This window comes from Trachemys scripta, chromosome 2, assembly GCF_013100865.1.
Source record: "Trachemys scripta elegans isolate TJP31775 chromosome 2, CAS_Tse_1.0, whole genome shotgun sequence".
NCBI lineage: Eukaryota > Metazoa > Chordata > Testudines > Emydidae > Trachemys > Trachemys scripta.
This window is the reverse complement of record NC_048299.1, coordinates 255,116,568-255,144,175: the sequence shown is the minus strand read 5'-3', so window position 1 is coordinate 255,144,175 and position 27,608 is coordinate 255,116,568. Positions and strand designations below refer to the sequence as shown.

The 27,608-nt window shown below is 41.0% G+C and overlaps 1 protein-coding gene across 1 annotated transcript in view; it reads left to right on the top strand.

Moving 5' to 3' along the window:
- Window positions 1-27,608, top strand: part of CSMD3 (CUB and Sushi multiple domains 3) — a 1,107,808-nt gene that overhangs the window by 110,576 nt on the left and 969,624 nt on the right. Inside the window, exon 2 of the mRNA XM_034759587.1 lies at window positions 11,480-11,702. Within this exon, the coding sequence (XP_034615478.1) occupies window positions 11,480-11,702 (223 nt within the window). The remainder of the gene's footprint in view (window positions 1-11,479; window positions 11,703-27,608) is intronic.

Here is a 27,608-nt window from a genome sequence, read left to right as displayed (position 1 = left end):
GCTTTTTTTTGTTTTTGTTTTAAATCTCATTTTAGCAGAACTCAAGGGAGGAACGCAACCTCTGATGCTTCAGAGGGAAATATTTCCACTTATAAAAAATCACATGATGCTTTCTCAAATCAATAACATAACTAGCTATGCTGGGTGATTTAGTTTTGCAGTATTTTATTCCCTGTCAGCTGTCTGAGACTGCTGCAGGTTTCCAAATAACCAGATGTGATGTACTGAAGCTGGTGCTTTTTCTCTGGGTTTTAAATAAAATGTAACTAAATCCAGTGTTACATTTACTATTCTGCTACATGCCAATTAGTGTGAATTCTGTAATTACATATTTTGGCCATTTTACTTTAATTTAAAGTAAAATTAATTAAATTTTATTAAAAGAGTACTACTAAATGTATGTAATTTCTTAGCAAGTTACTTTTGCTGTAGCTTTCTGTAAGGACCTCTTCTACATTCCATTAGTGCTGCCATAGGCCTGGTCTACATCAACATAATTATGGCATTCAGGGTGTGGATTTTTCACACGCTGAGCTCTGTAGCTATGCTGACCTAACCCCTGGTGTAGAAACAGTTAGGTTAATGGAAGCATTCTTCTGTCAACCCAGCTACCATCACTCAGGGAGGTGGTGTTCTTACAGTGATGGAAAATAATCTTCTGTCACTGTAGGCTGCTTCTACGCTATAGAGTTATGCTGGCATAGCTATGCCACTATAGTTCCCGTACAATAAACGTGATCTAAGATCCAAACCAAGACTAATTTCTTATCCATTGTGTTCACAACACTAATTTATCCATCAGGGTTATCCTCTGATATTAAACTTCTCAGTTGTTGTAGTCTGAATGATCCACTTCTTAAATAGGAATTGTAGCATTTGCCTGGGAAAGAATGCAATGGTTAAGGCTGTGAATGGTTTAGCTAAGCACCTGCTTTCATAAACTTCTAATGCTATTCCTCTAAGCTTTGCTACATAGGGAGCCCCAAAGAGTTGGGCTTTGCAGCATATGAAGCAGGTAGAGATTTTCCAGAGAGCCTCCAAATTCTACGTGTAGGTGTGGGGGGGTTGCTCAGTGGTTTGAGCATTGGCCTGCTAAACCTAGGGTTGTGAGTTCAGTTCTTAAGGGGGCCACTTAGGGATCTGGGGCAAAATCAGTACTTGGTCCTGCTAATGAAGGCAGGGGGCTGGACTCAATGACCTTGCAAGGTCCCTTCCAGTTCTAGGAGATAGGATAGCCCCATTAATTTATTTTATTTAAGTACTCTGGTTCTGATGTAAGTGGAACCTTCTATGAACCTGGAGGCAGTGATAGAATACATTTTGAAGCAAGATATGGAAGTCTTTTCTTTAAAGGAACAATGTTAATTGATACTAACACAATTGCATATACCACCTATAGTGGCCGGTGGTCATCCCTCCCTGCCAAGCTCATGTAGTGAGTTTTGCCTCACTACATCACACAACAAATGGTCAATTTGGAGGCTAGGTTCTGGCCCTTCGGCTGGGCTGAGCACCAATCATTCTATGTCCGGAGCCTCCTGGCGGGGCAGACAGCAATTTATGCAATCTGGGGCTGTGATGCTCTGGGCAGGGCAGACTAGGGAGCAGTCTTTAGCCCAACCTTCTGGCTAAGGCAGACCACAAATACACAAAGCACAGGCCGTCAGGCATAAAGTGAGTAGGCCGCCAACCCAGAGGTGGGGTTGGTGGCAGGGGGTAGGATGACCTGGGCCCACCCTACTCCACCAGGTCCTAGCCCAGGGACCTAACAGTGGTGGGGGATCCCATCACTGGGTCAGCAGGGATCCTACCACAATGCAGAGTCCTATTGTGACAGCACCACTAGACAACGCCTCCTCTGAGTAAATGGCAGCTGGCAAACCCAGCAGCTCCTTGCAGCACTCTGTCTCCTCTGGGGTGAGGGTGCTACATTGCTCGGTAGTGGAGCTGGAGGCCGGCAGTGGGCTAGAGACATCTGGTTCCAGCCCAATTGAGCTGAAGGGCCCTCTTCTTATACTTCCTGTCCTTCCCCTCTGCTTCCAGCACAGAAGGTGTGCCAGCTTGTCTCCGCCCACCAGGGGAGGGGATTGGTGCCTCCCCATCAAGCTCGGAGGGAGGCCAGTAGAATGCTCATGATAGAACTGCAAACAAACACTAATCATTTATACTTAGAACACTTTTATATGAAATTGGTGTGTTTGATATAAATTTCCTGAGTATAATGGACATAAAGGTTATTTTAATGTAGTTTAATTGTCAGCCTAATGTACATAATGGTTTAGGACTCAATTAAATGATAAATTATTTTGTCAGAAGGTTTGAATGGACCCCACTGTTACATGGTTCTTTGGTTTTGGCAATAACCTGCTACTACCTTTCATGCAAATGACAAGAATGGAAACAGGATGTGGCTTACCATTTTATTAACGAATTAATGAATTTTACTCTAAGATATGATATTTGAGGACTAAATGGGAGGTGGAAAACTCCATGAAAATCAGGAGCTGGTATTTCTAAAATCCACAAAAATACTCCAGTCCATCCTAGGAGATCAGAGTGTACTAACAGCCATTTCTCTTACCCCTTTTCCTGGTTCTTTGGCAGAGCTAAACCAGACAGTGTTTAAAAAAATGAAAAAAAATCTTCCTGTTTTAATGATAAACAATACCACTTTTTACATGTTACATTGAAGACTAATGAGGCCCATTACAAAACCTTTGGCTTTTTTGTTAGCATTGCTGAGAGGGAACAGTGAAAATGAAATAACTAATGGCATCTACATTGTGCAACAGCTCTTGTATTATAGGGTATGTGTTCGTTCCCTAGCACAGGGGACAATAACTGTAATCAGAAATGAAGTCTGTATTTATTTATTTTCAGTCTTGTCTTTGATAAGCTATTCTTTTTAGGGCTGCCAAGCTGCTGAGACTACTGTACTAATCTTCAATTGTAGATACTCAATTGTAGTGGGTATCTTCCACTTCAGAAGTAGAAGAAATTTTTTGTCCATTAATAAAGCAGCTCTCAGGATTTAGAGCTCTTCAAATGGGGAGATCATAGTTTAAGGTTGCTATTATTATGCCCAGGGGAAAGATGCAGGGGGCTGAATGAGATTGAGGCCAGCAACTAAATGATTTCAAATCTTTATCATCTTTCCAAAAAATTCATACCTGTCTACCATCTCCCCAGACATATATAACAGGATTCCACTGCAAATTTGGCATCACCAGCATGTTACAATCTGTCTAGCCCAGAGGGGATTTATAATGTTCTGTGTGATGAGATTCCAAATGTCCATATTTTTATGTCTAGTTCAGTCACTCAGATGTTAGGCACAATAGCAAGATTACACTTCTCCATTAATATGAGGAAGGAGGGGGCTATTTGGAACAATAGGTCTCTGATCCAAAAGACAGTCGAAAAATATATGTGGGAAATGGGGAAGAAGTTCTGAAATTCTCTAGGAATGAAGGATTCTCAGACACCAGGGATGAAAAGCTGGGAGTTTTGCCACTGACTTTTTTGGGGGACAGGATTTCACCACCTGGTGATTGGGGAACTGTTAGTACTTTTTTTCTGTTCTGATTAGATTCTAAGTCCTGAAGGGATGACTAGGGCCAGTATAATGTGACTGTCTAGGGGAGGTGGGAATTCTATATTTTCAGGGAGAAATAGACGACCATCTTTCTCCGCCAGGTTGTTTTATGATTATGGTGTTTTAAAGTAACAGCTGATTTAAGCTTTTCAGATGTCTGGAATGGTAAAAGAAGAAGTAGGTGACATTTTTCAAACAGGTTTGTTGTTGTTGTTGTTGAAAAGGGCCTTTCTTCTGAAATGAAAAATAGATTATCTTAAAAATATGTCTCATGACAATTTTATTGGTATTTATTTTTGTATACATCATAAAACTTGTTGACATTTTTTTGTTTACTGAGACCCCAGTTTTCAGTCACTGAAAAGGTCAGTCATGGTTTCAATTTAAAAAATATTGTAACATTGTCTGAATGAAATACTTTGATTTGTCAGTTTGAAATGACACTTTGATTCACAAATTTCTTTCTTTGTACATAAAATACATCAAAAACATTTAAAAATGGTTACGATCAAAACAAAACATTTTGATTTTTGTCAAAACAAAACCTTTCGTCTGACCCAAAATGGGGCTGAGGTAGTTATTTTTCAGAATTGTCAGAAAATCAAAAAATTCACACAATTCTAGCTCAGAGTAGTCCTGGTGAACAAGGTGAATAAGGATTGGTAGGGAGGATGGAGGCCCTGCCTCCTCTGTGGCCCCTTTTTCAGCATCCTCCTTTCTGGGGTAGAGTAGGAGTGAGCAGTTCCTGTGCTTCTCAGAATGTCTTCTGAAGTCTTGCACAGCCCTGCAAGGAGGGGCAGAGTCTTCTTAGATACCCTTCCATCTCTATATAGGTGAGGAAAGAACTCATGCCATCTGGCTGAAAGAAAGGTATGGGATATGGGACAGTGCTTGGGGGAGACTCTGGAATTCTTTTGACCCTGATGCACTAAAGGTGAATGTGCTGGTTCTCTAATAGAAAAGTTATAGGAGAGGGAAGAATGCCTACCTGAGGGGAACCTCTCTCTTTCTGTTGGAAGTTCAGGGAATCTACTTCAGATCTGTGACTCAAGCCCTGTATTAGACTTCTGTTGATTTGAAATGTAACCAGTAATAGCTAGCTATGCCTATTGAACCATAGAGGAGAATTTACCCCTTTTGAAAGGCATTGTTGCTCTCAAATGGGTTTCTAATCAAGTGGGAGAGGATATTTTACTTTATAGTATGGGCACATAGGAATTCCTCTAGGAAGTCATTGAATTGGCCATAATATTTTAAGCCAATGCCAACAAATACTGGGACAGAACTGGCCTCTTTCATCCCTGCTCCCTGCAAGAGGGATGAATTTAGCCCAATATCTTCAGAAGAGCTTAATTGTCTTTGTTATAGCTTTAAAATGGTTATGAATAATAGATTAGAAGCTAAATTCCTAAAAACATCTTCTCTTGTATGTAGTTTTATTTATTAGAGAAATTCTATAATGTCAACATATTAGTGCAATTTCTGATAAGCTTGCAGAAAGGAAACACTCCAACACCACTTCTTGTCCATGAATAACAAAGCAATTGAAGAACACTTTAAGTGCTTTGAGGCACAAAGTTGAAATGAAAAGGCAATGTGGCTAATTTTAAGGAATCTTGACTCTACTGAAAGTTTTAAGAGCGGATCTGAACAGTGTTTATTTTTTACATTTTACAAAAATAGGATCTGTAACATTTTAGCAGTGTTTACATTGTTCCACTGGGCATGTCTGCTGCTTTTATGGAGCCAAAGAGCTTAGTTTAAATGTAGAGAAAGGGTGATTGAGGAAAATGGAAGGAAGGAGGAGAGAAGAGAACTGCAAAATATATAAATATTTCTCTTGGAAGAATATTATTGTAGAATTGGAATAGATAATTGTATTTGGTTTTAGTTTTCCCTGCCTTCTTTTGCAAATGGGCAGCCACCATACTAGAAAACAAAGTCGCTGGCATTGTTGAAAGCTAGCTGTAAGAAGTGATATTTCAGGAGAGGTTTGAAAAAGGGGAGAAAGTTGTGAATTACCTAAAGGTGGAAACTATGGAAGCATTGGGTATGGTTGAAAAAGGTGCAGAATTGAAAGTAGGAAGAAGCAATTAAAGTCCTGAAGGGAAATGCAAAATGTAGGACATGGAAGAGAACAAGAGTAAATGCAATCTGATAAATAGATGGGAGAGAACTGGGTAGAGCCTTGACAGTGAGTTGAAGTGTGAACTTGGTATGAAGAATGAAAGTCAGTAAAAAGACAGGTAGGAAGTGAGGTTTATTTCTATGATAGCACAATGTTCTGGAAGGAATGGAGGAGAACTAGGGCATGAGTCAGGTTTTTAGCAATAGAATCAGAGAAAATGGGTTGATTTCAAGATGTTGCAAGGAGAAGGTGACTGGGTTTGGTGAGAGTATGTATTAGTGGGAGGGAGGAACAACAGAGAGAAGTCCAAGAGGGCACTTAGGCTTGGTCCACACTAACCCCCCACTTCGAACTAAGATACGCAACTTCAGCTATGTGAATAACGTAGCTGAAGTCGAAGTACCTTAGTTCGAACTTACCGGGGGTCCAGACGCAGCAGGCAGGCTCCCCCGTTGACTCCGCGTACTCCTCTCGCGGAGCAGGAGTACTGGCGTCGAAGGTGAGCACTTCCGGGATCGATTTATCGCGTCTAGACAAGATGCGATAAATCAATCCCAGAAGATCGATTGCTTACCACCGGACCTGGAGGTAAGTATAGACCTACCCAAAGACTGCATGTCCTGATTAAAGGGAGGACCAGGGAGTTAAAACTAATAGAGCAATTGGGAAGAAAGAAAAGTTTAGACAGAAATGTGGTTTAGTAAGAAATATGAGAGATTTATTTTGAAAAGGTAGTGGGTCATCCATGGAGATAGAGGAGATGAGAATAGACAGAATGGGATGGATTTCTTTCTCTAAGGCAGCTGTCACTGACATGTAAGTGCTGAGATCGAACTTCAGCCATAAAGCTAGATTTATGGCACATCTGTGTAAAAGTGTTAGCTGAAACCATGGGAGCAAGTGAGAACACCTACGAAGCAAGTGTGTGCGGGGGGGAGGGGGGAGGAGCAGAACAAGCATGAATACATGAACACCACCAACACGGAAGGAGGGAGAAAGAAGAATTATTGAAAGTGGCACTGAAGGTGAATTCAAAGGAGTAGGAGGAGACTCAGAAGAGTAGTCACACCAAAATTCATTGAAGAGATGATCCTTGAGGAGAAGGGATTGGTCCATGTTGTCAAAGGCAGTAGAGAGACCAAAGGCAGAGTGTAGAACAGTGCGGTTTAGCCATGGCAAGGAGAAAGACAGTTGGTTGAGTAAAGGGGGTGGAAGCTAGTCTGATGTGGATCAGAGTCTTGGGAATGGAATTTTGGTTCTATGTGTAGACAGATTTCTGAAGGAGCTGGAAGGTGGTGCAGTGGAATAAGGATGATGTGACTGAGGGAGGTTTTAAGGATAGGAAACACAATGTGTGCTTGAAGATGAATGGTAATGAGACAGAGGAAAGAGTGAGAAGCTGGGGATAAGAAAGAGGTTGGAAGGATGGGGATGTGTATTACAGATGTAGAGACCTTAAACATAAAGACTGGGATAAAGGAGGGCATATATGAGAAGAAAGCAGAGGTATGTGGAGAACTCAGGTGCTACTGAATAGGCTCAATTTTGTCCCAACATTAATGTGGCAATATTCTGGGTACAGATGCTGCAGTAAAAAGAGACAGAGAAGGTTTTGTGTTTAGGACCATTTTTAGCAATTGATTAACTGTTTTGTTCTTGGTTTTTTTTGTATTGTAATCAGTGTGACTGAATCGACCACATGTTATGACGATGGATGCCGCTATAAAACTGGTTAAGCAAAAGAGCAGTTCTTGGAGGGCAGGGAGATTGCATGCACATGTTTGTGTGTGAGAGAGAGAAAGAGAGAGAGCACTTTTTTTGGCTAGGAAGAGGGTAGAACTGAAAAAGAAAAACTAATCTTGTAGTGGGCAAAATTAGAGTAGTCATTGAATTTTCAGGAACAGGAAGAGCATAGGTGTGGAGTAGGCACATGTTGTCTTTAGAGAGGGGAGTGAAAGATGTAAGTGTAGGGGAGAGGGTAGAATTGAAGAAGCCTATGACCATGGAGCCAACAGAATGGACAATCAAGAATAGGACGAAGCTGACAGCACTGGAAAAGTCAGAGTTTGACAGACTGAATGCTGTGGGAGAAATGAAATCTGAGGAAGCATGTGTGAATGACAGATGTTTAATGAGGGAAGGGAGAGGGTACTATGCAAAGGTGGTGAGAGCAAGAACGATGCTCCATCAAGTGCATCAACCATGTTTTTACAATGTAATTAAACATGATCAATGTAAACAATCTTTTGCAAATCGAAAAGTTAGAATCAGAATAAATAAATTGAACTTAATAGAAATAAATATGGGCATATTGTTCTGATTGTATTCATTTTCACATTTAATTAAGTAAATACTTCCCTTTCTACTTAAAGCTTTTGCAGACTTTCTAGTCTGAGGCACCATTCTCTTGAAATGAGAATGAAATAATTTGTAACTAATACTTATATTTTGAATTCTGTGTGCAGCTCTGAGATCTACAGATGAAAAAGACCACAATACAAAAGTGCTAAGTGTTATCACTAATTATGTCTTATGTAAATAATTTAGATGGTTTTTAACATCTAATGAAAGCCAGTTATTAAATAACCTTATATTGTATGTTGAATATTTCCAAGTTAGACCATTGGAGTTCAAGAGTTCAAGTAAAGAAGTATTACAGAATGAATTACCATCTGAATGCAGAGATTAAAGCAGTTGGCGTATAGATTCCGTTGACATGTTCTCATATTAAAGGTCAAAAAAGCATAACTAGTCAAAATCAAACTTCAGTTTTGTTTTTGATGCTCCAGAACTGAATAAATATCTTATGACACAATGTATATTATCATTTTGGTAACCATTACCTCTCTCTGAAAGATACTATAAAATTATGCCGTTTTGCAAAATATGAATAATTAATTGGATGAGGGAAGAATAAAGATGTATATGTCGAAGAAAAAGTAGATTCCTAAAAGATGAAAAATCTGAGCAGAATGAGGCCCAATATTAATAATGTTATGTTCAGTATTAACTGTCACTTAATCTTACATGATATTTCATTGTTTCTCTTCAGTTAAATCCTTATTTAAAATATGATAACTTTCATCTCCTGTTTAGGTAAAAAAAATTTTCATCATATCCTGTGTATCTCTATATTGTATTTAATAAGCAAAATAATTCTAAAGAAATTGGACAACATATATGCTATCTTTAAGCAAGGGGCAGCACATAGTGGCAGTGCCTCAGGAGTAGACTAGAGACTGAATTATGACTTTGGGCCACCCTTCAATCCTCTCTGGTTCCCACTTTTGCTCTGGAGGGAGGGCTGAAAATCTTCAACAACCTCTTACTTAGTGCAAGTTGAGGAGGCAAAGTCAAGGCTCACCTGTTTGGGTAGGGAGGGGAGTAGCTGTTCTTTCCCTTCCAGCACTGTGATCCACAATGAACTTCTGTGCAGCTTCAGACTGTTTGCTAAAATCTGCTACTGTTTTTAACCGAATGTATTCATCTATATTATTAGAGCTGGCCCAAAACAAATAGAAAATGCTAGGTGCAGCTCTCCATCGTGTTCTTCCTCTCTTGTGTTCAAAGATGGAGTTCCAGTATAGATGCAATGCTAGAAAGGCTTAAATTGATGGAGATTTTAGAAAACTTGTTACTGGGAAGGTTGTGCTTCTCCTGGATCTTTGGGAATTCCATTAGGGATTCTGTGGCACATAACTAGTAAATAATTCAGCTTTATTTGGTGGAGTCTTTTCCATACAAACTGTATCCCAAAAGTTTTTAGAGAGGTAAATTATACAGTCTGAGTTAAATAATAAATAAAAGATCATTTTCAGATGAGATTTAAAAACAGATCGAGTTGATGAGGCAGAGATGCAGGAATTGATAAATAAAACAGACTCTTCTGAAAATGGAAGCTGCTGACAGCTGAAAGTGGGGAAGCAAATCTGACATGAAAACGAATCCTCGGAGCTAATTTACAGCAGCTGGTAAAGCTCATACGGTGTGACTCTAAGACCAGACAAGGCAATTCCAAAATGCCTTCCCCACAGGAGCTTTCTCTTTCTTTTGGTGTTGTACACCTATGGTATGGTGCTATGCAAAGTAAAATAGTAATAAACCGAGTCCCATAAGTGCCAGCTTCTATCTGCCAGTGAGGGAGGTAAACATAGACATAGAAGATAGGAAGAAAATGGATCTGTTCTTCCTACTACTAACCCAGGGAAATGTATTTTATGGGATGATCACATGATCTTTGTAGAAGATTTCTGCATAATGCTTCAGAGGATGGGATGGACAAACATGCTTGTCAACATGCATGCCTGGGGAAAAATTATTTAATGAGTTAAATCATATGCATGTGAGCTGTGAGTGTCAATATTTAGGATTTGTCCATATTATGGCTTTTATAAATCTATTTACTGAGCAACATTATATACTCTGAAACTACACAATACAATTAATCATACAATATAAATATATTAAATGTAGCTCATCCCACTTTGAGACATTAAATATCATCCAGCAAGTATAAGAAAATAAAACTAAACCATAATGCACGTAATCCACATGGCTCTATGACTATCAGCCTACCCCGCTCCCAAATCCTGGGGAAAGGGAGCTGGGAGATGGATTTAGGAGGAAACCTGGAGGGCTAACAAATCTAATTTGTAATTGATCTGGACTAAGGGGATGCAGGAGTGAATTCCAAAATAAAGGACTCCTCATGCATGATACTCTGCTAGCAGTCCCTTTCCTCATATAATAAAGGAGGTCCAACTCAAGTGCCTTAGCTGTGGCAGTGTGGCACAAGAAGAGTGACAATCTCTCAGGTAATCAGGCTGTGAACTTTTCTTAGTTAATAGTAATACTTTGAGTTCAACCCAGAAACCTATTAGCAGCCAATGCAGTTCCTTACGCACTGATATAATGTGCTTCCAATGGGAAATTCCATTTAATAACCAGGTCGAGACATTCTCTGCTAGTTTCAGTTTTGGAACAGCCCCCCCCCCCCAAAAGTTAATTACAATAACCTAATTTGGAGGTGACACATATATCATTGGAGAAAGAATATTGTATTAGTCTTTCATAGAAAAAAATACTCCTGACCAGTCATCATTTCGATGCCCAAGAGCAGCCTAGAATCTAATACCTAATATGCATCTGTATTACAAACTGTGGTCACTGTTCCTCTACCAAGAGAGCAAATATAATTTGTCAGTTTTTCTGCCTCCTTTCCCCAACACACTGGCACAATCTCCGTCTCTCCTGAATGAAGTCACATGCAGCTAGCTACCCCTTCATTCAAGATTCCATCCAAACTCATTTAGATAGTGGCTTATATCATCTTAATAATGATATAGCTTCTTTACAATGATAACATTAGCTGTGAGGGAATCAGCACTGTTTTCCCCTCTTGAACATTAATTTTCTTCTATTTGACTGCTTCAAATATCTGCCTGTTGCCAGGAGTCATGGACAAGCAACTTCCTTAGAAGACGTTGAAAAAAAAATCACATTTCTGTATAGTTGCTACAAAATGTTGTCCGGAGCCTTCCATATTGCTTGTATGACATTTGACTTCATTATATGTATCTTTCTACAGTACATGGTCATGATATTCTAAGCTTTGTCTCTTCTAAGGTAGCACAGGACATTTACATGTCATGATAATTTATTTTGCTGTTTAATAGAGGCCATGAATTCCATTGGCATATTTTACTGTATTTCTGTGTTAACATGTTATTAATCTACTCTTTTTTCTCTTCTTTCAGGGTTTATTTATACCTGTGGTGGAACTTTAAAAGGTCTTAATGGCACTATAGAAAGTCCTGGCTTCCCATATGGATATCCAAATGGTGCAAACTGTACATGGGTCATAATAGCAGAAGAACGAAACAGAATACAGATTGTCTTTCAGTCTTTTGCTCTAGAAGAGGAATATGATTATTTATCATTATATGATGGACATCCTCATCCTGCAAACTTTAGGACAAGGTAAATGATGAGTACTATCCTATTACAATGTATTTTTTCTGTTGCTGTGTTAAATGTATTTAACAAGATCAAAACTGAGGTCTTTTAAGTATGTCTCTTTACTCAGACAAGAAATTGTATAGATTCTATGAGATGTGCCACCACATTTGTCTAGAGGAAATAGATAAATATTTGTAGCAATGATAGCAAATTTGTTTTTTTTTAAACCTAGAGATGTTTTTCTCATTGTTAAAACTAATATTTATCAGCTCGCTTTTACCCCTGGGCTGTGTGCACACAGGCCTGTGTGCAAAGTTCAGTCAGTAAGTTTTGGAGCTTTCAAAGAGATGTTCACGAAAATATGTTCCAGTAGCATGCCCCAGGTGCTTCCATACTGTAAAGAGGAAGAGTTTCAGAGAGATGCAAGACTTTTTTAAAAGAAGTATTCTATTGCAATATTTTACCTTGCTGCAGGAGTTCATGTGCATTCTCATTAAGAACAAACCCCTTTTTACCTTACTTTCACACATAACTTCTGTACTCGGAAAGATAATGGAGCAAATAATTAAGCAATCGATTTGTACAATCTAAATGATAATAAGGTGATAAGTAACAGTCAGCATAAATTTGTCAAAAACAAAAAATGTCAAAGCAACCTGATAGCTTTCTATGATAGAGTAACAAGCCTTCTGGATGGGGGGAGCAGTAGATGTGGTATATCTTGACTTTAGTAAAGCTTTTGATACTGTCTCGCAGGATGGTCTCATAAACAAACTAGGGAAATGCAATCTAGATGGAGCAAAGGTAAGTAAGGTGGATGCAAAGCTGGTTGGAAAACCATTCCCAGAGAGCAGTTATCAGTGGTTAACAGTCATGCTGGAAGGGCATAACGAGTGTGGTCCTGCAGGGATCAGTTCTGGGTCCGGTTCTACTCAATATCTTCATCAATGATTTAGATAATGGCACAGAGAGTATACTTATAAAGTTTGTGGATGATACCAGGCTGGGAGGGGTTGCAAATGCTTTGGAGGATAGGATTCAAATTCAAAATGATCTGGACAAACTGGAGAAATGGTCTGAAGTAAATAGGATGAAATTCAATAAGGACAAATGCAAAATACTCCACTTATGAAGGAACAATCAGTTGCACACATACAAAATAGGAAATGACTGCCTAGGAAGGAGTACTGCAGAAAGGGATCTGGGGGTCCTAGTGGACCACAAGCTAAATATGAGTCAACAGTGTAATGCTGTTGCAAAAAAAGCGAACATCCTTCTGGGATATATTAACAGGAGTGTTGTAAGCAAGCCATGAGAAGTAATTCTTCTACTCTACTTCACGCTGATTAGGCCTCAACTAGAATATTGTGTCCAGTTCTGGATGACACATTTCAGGTTAGATGTGGACAAATTGGAGAAAGTCCAGAGAAGAGCAACCAAACTGATTAAAGGTCTAGAAAACATGACCTCTGAGGCAAGATTATAAAAATTGTGTTTGTTTATTCTGGAAAAGAGAAGACTGAGAGGGGACATGATAACAGCTTTCAAATACAAAAAAGGTTGTTACAAGGAGGAGGGAAAAGAATTGTTCTTCTTAACCTCTGAGGATAGGACAAGAAGCAATGGGCTTAAATTGCAGCAAGGGAGGCTTACGTTGGATATTAGGAAAAACTTCCTAACTGTCAGGGTGGTTAAGCGTTGGAATAAATTGCCTAGGGAGGTTGTAGAATCTCCATCATTGGAGATTTTTAAGAGCAGGTTAGACAAACACCTGTCAGGAATGGTTTAGATAATACCTAGTCCTGCCATGAGTGAAGAGGACTGGACTGGATGATCTCTCAAGGTCCCTTCCAGTCCTATGATTCTATCTTTGCACTGACTTGGACCTCTAGGTATCTTGTGCTGTCAAATATACTGTGTATCTTGTGCTGTCAAATTCATGGCCAGGTAAAACATGTCATGGACTCTGAAATCTGGTCTCCCCCCATGAAATCTGGTCTTTTGTGTACTTTTACCCTATACCTTTCAGCGTTTCTCAAACTGGGGTTCCAATCCAAAAAATGGGCCGTGGGGGCTGTTACAAGGCTATTGTAGGGGGGTTGCATTGCCAAATTTACTTCCATGCTGCCATCAGAGCTCGGTGGCTGGAGGGTGGTGGACACTGGCTGGCCACCCAGCTCTGAAGGCATTGCTGCAGCCAGCAGTAGCACAGAAATAAAAGTGGCAATACTATACCACACCACCCTTATTTCTGCACTGCTGCTGGCAGTGGTGCTGCCTTCAGAGCAGTCAGGAGAGGTTCCTGAAGGAGTGTCTGACCTGCACCCAGGAGTGGCCCCTGCAGGGGAAGAGGAAGTCCCATCCCTCCATAACCTTGCCAGGACCAGCAGCTGGAGCCTGGTGTATGGTAGAAGCCCTTAGCTAGGGCACCCCCAGCCCTGCCCCTCCCCAGCTCCAGGCCCAGCGCCCTGGCGTTCTGGGTTAAAGGGGCCTTGGACTGGCTGGGGAGAAGGGTGTGGGCGCCCATCTCTGAAGGCAGCTCAGCTGCCAGCAGCAGCGCAGAAGTAAGGGTGCCAATACCTCAACCACCCTACAATAGCCTTGTGACACCCCCATAGCTTCCTTTTGGTTGGGATTTCCCTGGTTATAACACCATGAAATTTCAGATTTAAATATCTGAAACTGTGAAATGTTTTATTTTAAAAATCCTGTGACCGTGAAATTGACCAAAATTTACCGTGAATTTGGTAGGGCCCTGCCTATGTAAATACTGATTTTATTTATTATAATCATTGTAATAACACATGTCCTTCACAAAGAAAATGCAATACCATCACAAAAAGAAAATTAGGTCAGAACAAATTCTCCATCTCAAATTTTTGTGAGGATGAATGCTCTCTGTCACTCGAGTAATATCCAGTTGGGGACTGGATAGTGCATCATGCATGATTGACTGTTTGGCCTCTGTTTGTATTCCCACAGCTGCTTTTATATTTCATGTCGTATCACTGCTTGCAGATAATATAGATATTTAGCTCCAGTTTTGAGGCTCTCCCTGAGGTTGAGGGAATCAGGTGCATTGTCTGAAGAAGGTGTAGGTTTGCTCATATGAAGAATAGAGTTAATAAGGTCTCTGTCTTATTTGAGACCTTAATGATTACTTATTAGTAATTTCTACAGTGCCATAAATGAGCATAGTGCTTTACAGAAGAAAAAAGCAGGTGTCTACCCTTAGAAGCCTAAAGTCTAATTTAGTACCACAAGGACTGATAAAGGAGCAGGGAGAGGAGAGGCACAAAGGTGAGTGCTGATTATTATGGGAAGAAGTAGAAGAAAACATTAAAAAATTGTGAATACTGGATGCATATAACTGGCAAAACTTCCCCATGTAGACAAGCCATGAGAGCCAAATCATTCTTCTATCTTTAACCTATATATTTTTTGGGCTGCAATCCTTGTCCTAAAAGAACTTCTTTTTGTTCCCAGACTTCGTTCATATGGGCTGTGGGGGAATGTCACCACTTGTGAACCAACATTCCAGAATCCCAAACCTTATCCAGCTTTGTATTTTATGCTTCTTTTCCAGTCCTAGGCTTGTTCAAAATTTGCAGTTATTAGCACACCTAAGCAATTGTTTTCACATCATTATCTAGCATTAACTGGCTTGGATCCGTATAGATGTTGAGTAATAACAGTAGGAAAGTATGGAAGATGTCGCATTCTACTGTTTTTTATTGTATGGTCTCCAATATGTTTGACTATTTTTATATCAAACTATATATAGAGAAAATTGCCTGAGTACATATTCAATGTACATGAACAGTTTAAGGCTGTGAAGTGAATAAAATTCATTTAATATCTCTCAAGATAATATATTTTTGAGTCCTCTATTAAGGACCACGGTTGCAGAATGAAAGTATAGTTTCTCCTTTTTGATCTGAGCAGTTAGCCAAAATCCAGGTTTTTGCGAGTTGTTTCCCTTAGGTGGAGACGTGATGACAGTGTCAGATATTTCTCTGATACAATCCTCTTTATTTACCAAGAATGTATATAAAGGATTGTTTCCTTGAATATAGTAGCAATCAAGACAGGAGGACATTCCTTTGCTAACAGTCCCAAGCCTCTTTCCGGACAGCAATCAACTCCAAAGCTTCTCTCTCACACACAGTTCCATCCAACAATTTCCATCCCATGCATTTGTATTCAGACCCAGAGGAAAACCGTTCAGACTGCCTGGCTCATCTACTCCAGCCTTGCATGTGGCCTGTGTTTTGGACGGTTTGTTTTTGCATAAAGGAGCTTTTTTTGCATTTATCCTAAATAAAGGGCAGTTACTACACCCACCAGCTTCAGTGAGGTTTCAGCATTACAGTATATTTAAAGACTGTGAAATCAGTAACTCCAAAGAAGAAAACTTTATATAAGGTTTGAATATGGCATTTTGCAAATGGTCTTCTTTAATTATAGGCAGGGGTTGGAAGCAGCACCCAATATTAAGGTTGCCCAGTACTTCCCATTACACCTCTACCTCAATATAACGCTGTCCTCAGGAGCCAAAAAAATCTTACCTCGTTATAGATGAAACCGCGTTATATCGAACCTGCTTTGATCCACCAGAGTGCACAGCCCTGCCTCCCTCCCACCTCCCCCGGAGCACTGTTTTACCGTGTTATATCTGAATTCGTGTTATATCGGGTCGCGTTATATCAGGGTAGAAGTGTATAGGGCTCTTTCTTCAGTTGCTTATAACTTTGCCAAATTTTAACCATTTGATCTGAAATTGTCCATGCTGGATATCTCCCTCATACTGAACTTTTGGAGGGAAGAAAAATTTGACCAAAATAGTTCAGTCATTTTCCAAAGCAAGGGCAAAGTAAAATGTATTATTTTCCCCATTGTAACAACTTCTGGTGACCCTTGCTTTGAAAAGCTCCTGCACCCAATTCTTTGAAGCAGGGACTTGAAATTTGGCAGGCAAGTGGCCTTTGTGTTAAGAATGTGTTTTTTGTCATCCCTGGGGAAATAAATCCAAATTCGGCCAAGTTATACTCCTATGAAAAATCTGTTGGTACTTGCTCAGTACAGAATTCTTAATTTTAGCAGCTAAACTCCCCAAAGAGGCCATCTTCACTGAGCATGCTTCAGCTTGGGGCAGTTACAGCTCTGGGCCAGGGCCAGGTCTGAGTACTGGCAATGAGAGCACGGAGACTCTATTGTCCTCTCAGTGACCCCCATCCCCGCCCAGTCCACTGATGCCCAGGCAGTATGGTGGAGGAAAGTGCCTAATTTGAATGCAGAGGAGACAAAAGTTGAAGCTGGGGTGGGGTAAGGGAGTAGTTTTAGGCTCCTTGTCCGAGGGGGAGAAAGGAAAGAAAACTAGAACTGAAAAGCTGATAAGAGGGCGGAAGACTGGGAATTGCTGGGTAAGAAGACTGGACTGGAACTGGAAGACACGGAGGGACTGAGAGTCACTAGGGATGGGGGGAGACTGACATCAGATGAGGAGCTGGGGGAGACTGGGATTGGCTGGGCAAGGGACCTGGGATTGATAACTTGTGTGTGCGTGTGGGAAAAGGGGTGAGAGGGAAGGGAGGCAGGTCTGATGATGTTAATATTGAAGATCTTAATTCCCCAGAGTGAAATGCAGAAAAATTCTGGAAAGTTATTATAGGGCTGTTGGTAGATTAAATCCACCATCAACAAAGTCCCCATAATTATTTTCATTTGCCTTCCCAGAAGGATAGCAAAACTCTAAGAAGATATTAAAAGGAGCACCTGCAATCATTTACGACTTGGTTACTGAGCAGCTCTGACAACTTAAATTACAAAAGTTCCCTTCCGCACTCTCCTGTTTGGTTAATGGAAACTTATTGTAGCTTCTTTTGGAGCTTGATGTAGACCAGTAGTTGTCAACATAGAGGTGATGGATCTTACTGAATCTTTGAAAGTTTCCATTATCATCAGAGGATACTATAGCTCTTGGGGTTCTCTCAAAAACATATTTATTATGGAGAAGATACAGGTGTTTTTTCCTCTCTCTCTCTCTTCACTGCTCCTCTGTCTAAGTTGGCAAGCAGAGCAGAAACAGTGTGAGTTGATTAGGAGTAAATTAGGGCCTCGGCACTTTGGAAGCACCTTTGAACTGCTGAGCATTGAGTCATTGATTTTTTTCCTTTGAACTGATTCATACAATGCTCTAGTTTTGTCCACTATTTGGAAGGAAAGCATGACGAAAGGAAGGAATAACCTGTGGGGATTCAGAGACCAAAGAACAAAACAGTCTGACACTGTTCCCTCACAAAAATACAGAAAGTAAAGAAGCACAAAGCACCAGTCATAGATCAGTGAAGAGATTAAAAAAATGGAAAATAAAGATTGAAGACCAACACAAAGAGAAAAATGGCAATTTAAAACAAGCAAGCAAACAAGATGGAAAATGAGACAAAGTTATAAAAGAACAGAATGAATACAAACAAAAGAACAAGGGAACATAAACTGAGAACAAAATACAAATAGAACATGATGCAAATTTTATATATATATATATATAGAGAGAGAGAGAGAATGCAGCAAATAGTCTGAACAAGAAGAAAGTCATGCAGCAGTAAACACAAAGCAAAGCAGTGGCATAGGCACCAACTCCATGGGTGCTCCAGGGTGGAGCACCCAGCACTCCAGGGTGGAGCACCCAGGGTGGAGCACCCGGGGAAAAATATTAGCAGGTGCTTAGCACGCATCTGCAGCCAAATTCCCCCCTACCCTCAGCGCCTCCCACCTGTCGGCGGCCCCGCAGATCAACTCGTTCCCCTCCTGCCCACCAAGATCAGCTGTTCTGCGGTGTGCAGGAGGCCTGGGAGGGAGGGGAAGCACCAGGGACTGGGCGCGCTCAGGGGAGGGGAGGGGAACTGGGCGGGAAGAGGTAGGGCTGGGGTGGGAGGGGGGGGGGGGGGGGGGGGGGCTTAGGAGAAGGGGTGGAGTGGGGGCAGGGCCTGGGGTTGAGCAACCCATGGGAAAGTTGGAAGTTGGCGGTGGGATATGAGCAGTGGGATAAAAGAAACAAAAACAATTGAAACTGAAATAAAAGTAACAGAAAACCATGGCAAACCAGCATTTTTAAAAAGGTATTAACATTATCCAAGAAATATTAGTTTTTAAGCAAACAATCCATTTATATAAACAGCTCACTTTTGCATTTTGGAGACTGTGTACTGCTTCAGTATAATTTCTGCATAAATGTGCTTATGACTATGACCATATACATAAAGCCCAAAGAACAACAGCATGCAACAAATGAGTTATAGTCTTGAGTGTATTTTGGTGTGAAACTGACTTCTGGGATGACTATGAAATTGAAAGATGGCAAATTAAACTGTTAAAAGGAAATAATTTCTCAGACAATGCACAATTAGTACGTTGATCTCATTCTCCCATTATACCACAGAGGCCAAGAGCTTGGATTAGATATTTGTATGGTGCAATGGGGTATACAAACCCCATATTGGACAAGAAGGGGTTAAGGAACTGCTCTGGGCTCAGCCAGCTGTGCCCCGCCACAGCTGGAGGGCATGCACAGGTTGAAGGTGGTGCTTAAAAGGGGAGCAGAACAGCTCGTACGTGGGCAAACCAGAGAAGAGCTTCAACCTCAGCTCCTGAGGAAAGGGATGAATGAAGTTAGGAGCTTCTCAGACAACAACTGCCTGAAGACTCTTCCCTGTGGGAAGGGAGGGTTGTCAGATCCTGATATACTCTGAGAGGGAGTCATTCCCCCCTCTCTCTTATTAACTCTGTTTGTTTGTGTTAATTCCCCTTGCTTTTTGTTTATGGACTACTCCAGAAGGGGAAAGATTTAAAATGACCTGGCCAGAGGGCTGAGTTCCAGGAAGAGACATGCCACCACAGAGGCAGAGCAGCCACTGGCCCCAGGCCCCAGCAGAGAGAGAGCTGCCATGTTACACCTAGCCGTGAGGAGGCACCAGAGATGAGTTGACCCCTTCACAAAGATGAGGGCATCCTTTCTACCTTTGGAGAGGTGGAGGACTGACTGACCCCGATGGTCAAGTACTCTAACACTAACGGCTTGGGTTGGTAATGTGGATAACATGGAGCTAGAGCATCTTCTCAAATGGATAACTGAGAATCATCAGCAGCAATGGGCAGCCCAGTGGCAGCAGCAGCAACAACTCCTGCAGCGAATTGCCATCTACCAGCTACAGCTGGTCTGGGACTTAGGGAAACAACAGTAGGACAGCAGCAAAGACTGGTCCGACAGCTAGGAGCCCTGATGCAACCTCCCCTCTAGGGGCTTCAGCACTGGGCTCAGTGGCCCTGCCTGTGCCAGTGAAACTTACAGAGATGGGCCCTGAGAATGACCCTGGTAACATTTGACAGAGTGGTGACTGCAGCCCAATGCAACCTTATTGGATGGGACTGTCAGAGGCCGTATATCAGGGGATAGATGCAGTGTTGGCTCAAGATTATGTGCAGGTGAAAACAGCCATACTTGACTACCTTGACATCATGAAGGAGACCTTCTGTCAGAGGTTCCATGGGGAGAAATACCCCCAGCCCCATGTGGTAACCCCAAAATTAGACCTATGGTGGAGGTGATTAAAGACAGAAATGCAAACTAGAGTTGAGGAGATGAAACTCATTGTTGTCAAGCAGTTCACCCACATACTTCTAGCTGGGTATAGGGACTAAGTGCTCAAATACCCCCCAGAATCCCTAGCCGATGCTGTCTGGCTGCTGAAAAATTTATTTAGTGTGGAAACAGCTCTGGGCACATCACAGAAGCAACTGCATGAAGCCAAGGGCCCCCCTCTACTAAAGGCAGAATCCAACCAGGGGAATTGGCAATCAGACAATGTGATCTCAGAAGTACCAGCCTCTAAAGTGCCCAGCAGGTTGCTTGACCTGGACTGGACCTCTTGGGAGACACCAGCAGTTCCGATCTCAGCCTGGAGAAAGGCCCCTAGAACTCCCACAGACTCCTCCACTGGAAATTTTGGGGTGGGAGCAGATTAACTAACCACATAGGAAAGGGCTACCCCAGAATTAGGCCCAGGGCCAGCGGCCACAGGACCAGCAGTGGGGGCTTGCTTTTCATGTGGGCGCCTGGCTCTTTGGTATCACAAGTGCCCCTGTATGGAGCGTGGTTATGGGCAGGTGTGGTCAGCAGAGAGCCATGTCTGTAAGCAGACCCTGACTAAAGTAACGGTCCCTGTTCAGATAAATGGTCAGAGGTGACAGGCCTGATGGATTCTGATTGTGGGCAGATCCTAGTCTAGGATGATTTGGTCCCAAACTTTGAGGTGCTCTTTAGACTCTTTTTACAGTGTACCCATAGAGACATTAAACCAAATCCCAGTGCACTCATGCAGTTGACTTTAGGGGAAAATATAAAGTTCTTTGAAGTGGGGCTGGCCTCGACACCAGCCTACCCCATTATCTTGGGTCATGATTGGGGGTATTTCTCTGAGGTACTGAGAGGATTTAAACAAGATCTCAAAACCTGTGACACTGGCAGGTGTAGGTGACAAGCTGAGAGCTGGTGGGGGGTGGGAGAAGGATCTGTACAAAGCAAAGCTCCTTCAGAAGGGCCACTTAACAATGAAGCCATATCATCCCCTTTACAGGAGTCTGACAATCTAACTAGAAAGACAGTCTTCATAAAGGACCAGAGGGAGAACGGAACCTTGAGTCAGGCTCATGACCAACTGCTGGTGGTTCAGAGGAAGGTGCTAGACACACAATGAGCAGAGCAATACCTCCGATCCAATGTGAAAATTGGTATGTTCCTATACAGGGCAAGAGGAAAAAAAATCACTGTTCAAGTCTTCCAGAATTATCACCATCTGTAGGACCATGATCCTCAGAGCCGCCCACTATTGTGCAAATGGAAATCTCTGGTGTTTTTTATAATGAAGGTTGGATAGGTGACTATAATTGAAATCCACATCTATGAAATATTAGTTATGAATTTTAATTGAAAGCTCCAATTTTTCTATGGTTCTGGAGGACTCAGTGCTACATCCAGGAAGCAGACATCTTGAGGCATTTTCTTCACACTCCTCCCTTTGGCATCTCCAGCACAAGCCTGAGAAACATTTCATACATTCCAGAGCTGCCTTTCCTCCCCAACCCAGGTTTCCGCCAGACAGCAGATAACCCCTTTGCAGCTTGAATTTGGAGTCCACTACTATCCTAACCTGCCCTCTCTCCTGGATCCTCTTTAAGTGTTCAGGTCTGATATGTGCCCATTTCTCCAGTCCCCACCACTGCCAGAGTTCTTCTGAACTCATTTCTGACCTCACTTTCACCTGCTGTTCTTTACTAACTATAGTCCTTGTCTTTGCCCAAGGCTTTCTATCTATTGTGATTATTACTTATAACAGAATGGGAGTCATTAAAACACATTTTTTTTCACAGCTACCACATGTTAGAATATAAAGGAGGGTAGCTATTTCCCTACTTTATGCCAGTATTAACTGTAGGCAAATGCTGACTTTTATCATAGTGCCCTCTTTATTACTTATAGTGTAGTCATTATTAATAATTTTACCTTCTCTCCTACAGAGGTGATAGCTGGGTTAGCAAGTTTCCTGAGCAGCCATAGGTAGTCTCTCTCTTTCTCTCTGTGTCTCAGAATGTCTGAGATCCAGCATGATAAAGGTGATTACTTTGTTTTTATACAAGCTATGAGAATTTCAATGGCATTTCCCTTTAAAGCCAAAAAACCCTCTCATAAATGCAGATAAATTTTCAAATGTGATTGCACTGAAGTGAGTGAAATAACATATAGTGCATGAATCTCAGATTCAATAAGAATATATTTTTCTCTAATTCTTTTAACAGTGAACGTGATGGCTTGCTTATGACTCTAAGGTGACTCTTACCTCAAGCCCTCCAAATGTATTGTATTGTTCTGAAATCACTACTTCTTCCAATAAAGTAACACTTCTTATTTATATTCAGTACATTGTCAGTAATGAATTTAAATTAAATATATTCATGTTTACAAGGGACTCCTAATTTTATTTCTACTGCTTTGAAGAGCAGCTTTTATGGTAAGAGATGGTTCCTTGTCAAAGACAGATTCTTTATTGTTTTCTGAGTTGCCAGGTGCTGGCATCAAATGATTCATTACTGACTCTAATGTAAGGCTGCCAACCTCACTTTAAGAATTGTAAGCCTTCAGGGCCTGATTGAGCAGTGTAGGTAATTATGCAAGAGTGAGGTTTTGTGGTTAAGGCGCACAGGACTCTGAGTCATGACTTAATTCCATTCTCTTCAACTGTTTTTTTTCCCCTCTATAATCTTGGGCAAATGAATTGACCTCTCTTTAATTCCACTTTCTCATTAATATGCAAATGAATTTAATGTACAAGAAAAAGAGGACTAAAAAGGTTAATATTTACTAAACAGGTACACCCTTGTTGCTATTGTTGACTAACTATGGCAAAATAATATTTTAAAAGGTATCTTCCATGTATTAGAAATTAGCAAATTAAAATATCTATCTTGTACCAACTCTGTCCTGCTGTATGCATGTTATTGCTCATTTGAACAGCATGGTTTTTTTAATAATAATTTTAATACATACATTAAATACTGGTGTATAATTTGCAATGTTTCTTTGATACAGACATTTGCTTTGGGTAAGAGTTTCAGTTTAGAAAAGTAGGATAAGCATAATTACAGTTTGGCTAATTAAACTACGTGTATGAGGAATAAAACAAAATATTTGGAAGAGTGACGTTACACCTTTAAGGACTCCATACAAAAAAAACTGATGATTGGTTACTACACAACACTGTCCATTTATGTTATAGTTCATCCATGTTCACTATTGGAAGTCACCACTTGGTGAGTTTCACAGGACATGAGATGACAGCGGCTAGCTCATCTGTCTCGTTCAGTATGAGGTCTGCATGGCCACAGTCAGGCATTGCAACATCAAAACATGACACTTGCACACACATTAATACCCTTTGACGGAGTAACACTGTATGTGGCCCCCTTCATGTTTGTAGTGTTGGGTGAAATACTAATAGCTGCATTAGATCCATGCACTCCTTCTAGATTCCTTCTTTTAGGTAAGCTACTCAAAGGGAAGTTGCTAATTTATTAAAAATAGCCATCTTTGGGTCTAAAATTGGTAAAGACACCATAAATTAGATGTACAGAGACTATTATTAAACAAGACTTTTTAAAAAAACAGCATGTGCCTTGATTAGGATGTGTTATTACCAATCCCAAATTTCAAATAGTACTAAAGAGAATTTGCATACAGCTTTTTACACATTATAAATTTACACACGTTTACTTTATAAATATAACATTTATAACATTTAGCCAAAACTTTTAAGTTCCTGTGCCTTTTCATTTTCAACATCCCTTGCTGTGTTTAGCATGTAATTTCCATAGGCAGTTCAAATAATGACCTTACCCACATGTTGTTCCTTTGCTTCCTTATTAATTTCAATTAATTCATCATTTTTTTCTGTTTGTTTGAACAAATGAGCAATGTCATGAAAGTTCAGAATTGTAAATTTTTCTTCATTAGTCAAACCATCAATTTCTTCTACTACAGACTGTAACAATGCTTCCTTTTCCTGGTGTTCAAAATAACTTATATATAAGTCTGCTCTATTCCATATTGACATGTCTGAACTGAACGAACAAACAAGGCCATCTAAACCTTGAAGATGTCTCATTCAAAAATACCAGATTGTGAGTCCCACTATGGGGTTGGCCTTGTTTTGATATATAGCTACTTCAGGGGTCGGCAACTTTTCAGAAATGGTGTGCCGAGGCTTCATTTATTTGCTCTAATTTAAGGTTTCACATGCCAGTAATACATTTTAACATTTTTAGAAGGTCTCTTTCTATAAGTCTATAATATATATAACTAAACTATTGTTGTATGTAAAGTAAATAAGGTTTTTAAAATGTTTAAGAAGCTTCATTTAAAATTAAATTAAAATGCAGAGTCCCCTGGACCGGTGGCCAGGACCCGGGCAGTGTGAGTGCCACTGAAAAGCAGCTTGTGTGCCGCCTTCGGCACGTGTGCCATAGGTTGCCTACCCCTGAGCTTTTAATCGATTAACATAGTAAGATACAATACTAAAACATTATTTTTTGCACATGGTACCATTTCAGTCATATTCCAATGAGAGAAATTTAACACAACAGGTATATGCATAGATTGTATGTTGTTAAGCAAAGTCCCAGGTATCATGGTAGCAGTTAAAACACTGGTGGTCCAGATTTTACCTCAGGGCACCTTAAAGGCATGGAGATGGTCGTAGCTTTTGCTGGCATTGTAGCAAATGTGGACAGTATAGTAGTTGGTGGCACCTCCAAAATCAGGGTATCCACTCCATGGGCTGACCATGCTGTGATAATTGATTGGTTCATTTCTACATTGATTGTTACAGTTAAATAATACCATTCTACATCTGTAGGTCTGAGGCCTTTAGTTAACAATGAGGCATTATGTACATGTTCGTCCCCAGTAATGATACTTTGATCCAGGGGCATAGCCATGGGTGGGCCTGAGCCACTTAGCATCCAGGCCCACCCAAATTGGGGCAGAGCCCCCCAATCCACTGGCTGGGATTCCCGACCCAGGCTCAGTGTTCAGCTGTGTCCCCTCCTGCTGTTCCCATATGTTGATGCCCTGGTCTCCTGTCTCAGATAGGGGAGCAGGTCTGGGGCAGTAGCAGATTAGCCACTGGGCCTGGGCCAATGGGGCCACCCCGATCTGCTCCGCCCGTCCGTCTGGCGCTCCTGTGGAGAAGTAGGTTGGGGTGCGGGAAGAGTGCCAGGTGGGGTAAGTGGGGTAAGCCCCTGTTCCCTAACCCCACTCCCTGGTAGGAGTACTGGGCAGGGAGATGGTTTATACCCCCATGCTCTCGATCCCATTTCCTCGGCAGGAGGGGGGCTGCAGAACAGGTGGGGAGGGACCCCCAGTTGTCCTGGCCCAGCCAGGGCCTCACAAAACCCTTATCTGTATCTGTGGGGGGAGGTGAACCCCCTGTCATTGCCCACCCACCTAAAAGCTGGCCCTCCCAGTTTTTCTGTTTTACCTGTGCCACTGCTTTGATCCATGATCCAGACTACACAACACTGTCTCAGGAGAGGAGGAGTTGTACTTTTGCATTCACTGCTAGCCCCAAGCAACTCCCCAGGGTCAGGATCAACCACATGGTATCTTCAGCGATGTCAGCTTTTGTAGAGGGAAGGGATTAAAAAAATTAAACTGATTAGCTTGATAGATTTTATCACATTTTTCTTATTTCCAGTAACACAAATTGCATACGCAGATTAACTAATTTATCTACATTGTAGTAGGGGCCAAGCCCCTTATAACACAGATGAAGTTTAGGAACAGCATGTCACAATAGCAAGACCTTGTTTCCTTATTTCTATTATTTTTCTCTTATTCACTTGTCAAAATAAATTTTTGCCTTTTGTTTTGACTTTCCCAATTCATTAACTACATACAAGTGTACTTGGTAAAGGTGTGTTTGCAGATTTTGCATAAAAAATAAATTTTAATCCTTCAATATGCGCATGACTTGTTTTCCCACAGCAAATGTCCTGGCAATCTCATTTCTTTCTCTGTCATTACTTCAGATGGAGTGTGGTTTGTTGCACTAGTTGGAGTGGTTCTGATTGCCATTAGGACTAATGAAATGTAGGTACACCTCTACCCCAATATAACGTGACCCGATATAACACAAATTTGGATATAACGTGGTAAAGCAGCGCTCCTGGAGGGCGGGGCTGTGAACTCAGGCGGATCAAAGCAAGTTCAATATAACGTGGTTTCACCTATAACGCGGTAAGATTCTTTTGGCTACCGAGGACAGCATTATATCGGGGTAGAGGTGTATTCCAATCTCTTCCATTCACAGAGATAAATTTTCTTAACATCAATTTAATTGTTCTGGCATTCATGCTTGCCATCTGAGGATTGCAGGTGATGAGAGATGTGTAACTTTTGTTTTATTCCTAATGCCAACAAACCAGTTTTGCAGGAGAATTTCTGTGAAGTGAGTTCCTCACATTTCACTTTTGCTGGTAACTGCATCAGGAGAATATCTCCTCTGTGCTGTGGCTAAAGCCATGTTGGTTCATATTGGGAAAGCTTCAGTCCATTTTGAGAATGTTTCTACCACCATCAACAGGTATTTGTTCCTTTTTAGGTATTGGGTAAAAGTCCCCCAAAATCAATCTCTAAATTAGACTATGGTGTTGAATTTCTCTCTGCTCTAAGGAAAACCCTGTTTTTATTACTTGTTGTATTATTTTGTGCACAGATTAAGCAATTGTCACAGTATTCTCATACATCCTTTTTCATTTGTAGCCACCAGCCAAGTGATTTTAATCTCTCAATTGTTTTGTCTGTTCCTTGATGTCCTCCTGAAGGTAAATCATGGGCTGAATATATTAGATTCTTCCAAATTTATTCAGGTACTACCCAAAGGGTACCTTATTGCCTTTGGACATGAGCAAACAGGTTTCCATTGCTAAAGCCAATTTTGATTCATAAGGTATTATGGGTGAATCCTTGGAAAATTATTTTCCCACCTATACATGTTTAATTGCTTCTGGTAAGATTGTATTCTGCTTCTGTAGTGTTGCAAGTTAGCCACTCTATGACTGCTGACACAGATGGAGAATCTGTAGTATTAACTGGAGGAATCTGGGTGCTCATGACTTTGTTTGAAAAAGTCCAATTCTTGCCTACTTGAGCACTTTGATTTGATGCAGAATTTTGAAAGTGAAACAGAACCGTTTCACTATGGCTTTTAACCTTGAGAAAAAAGGGAAGAGTGGAGGAAAGAGAGCACTGTAAGAAAGGACAGAGGCATCAGCCAAGGGAGATTCATTGGAGGATACAAAGTTGTGAGAGTGATA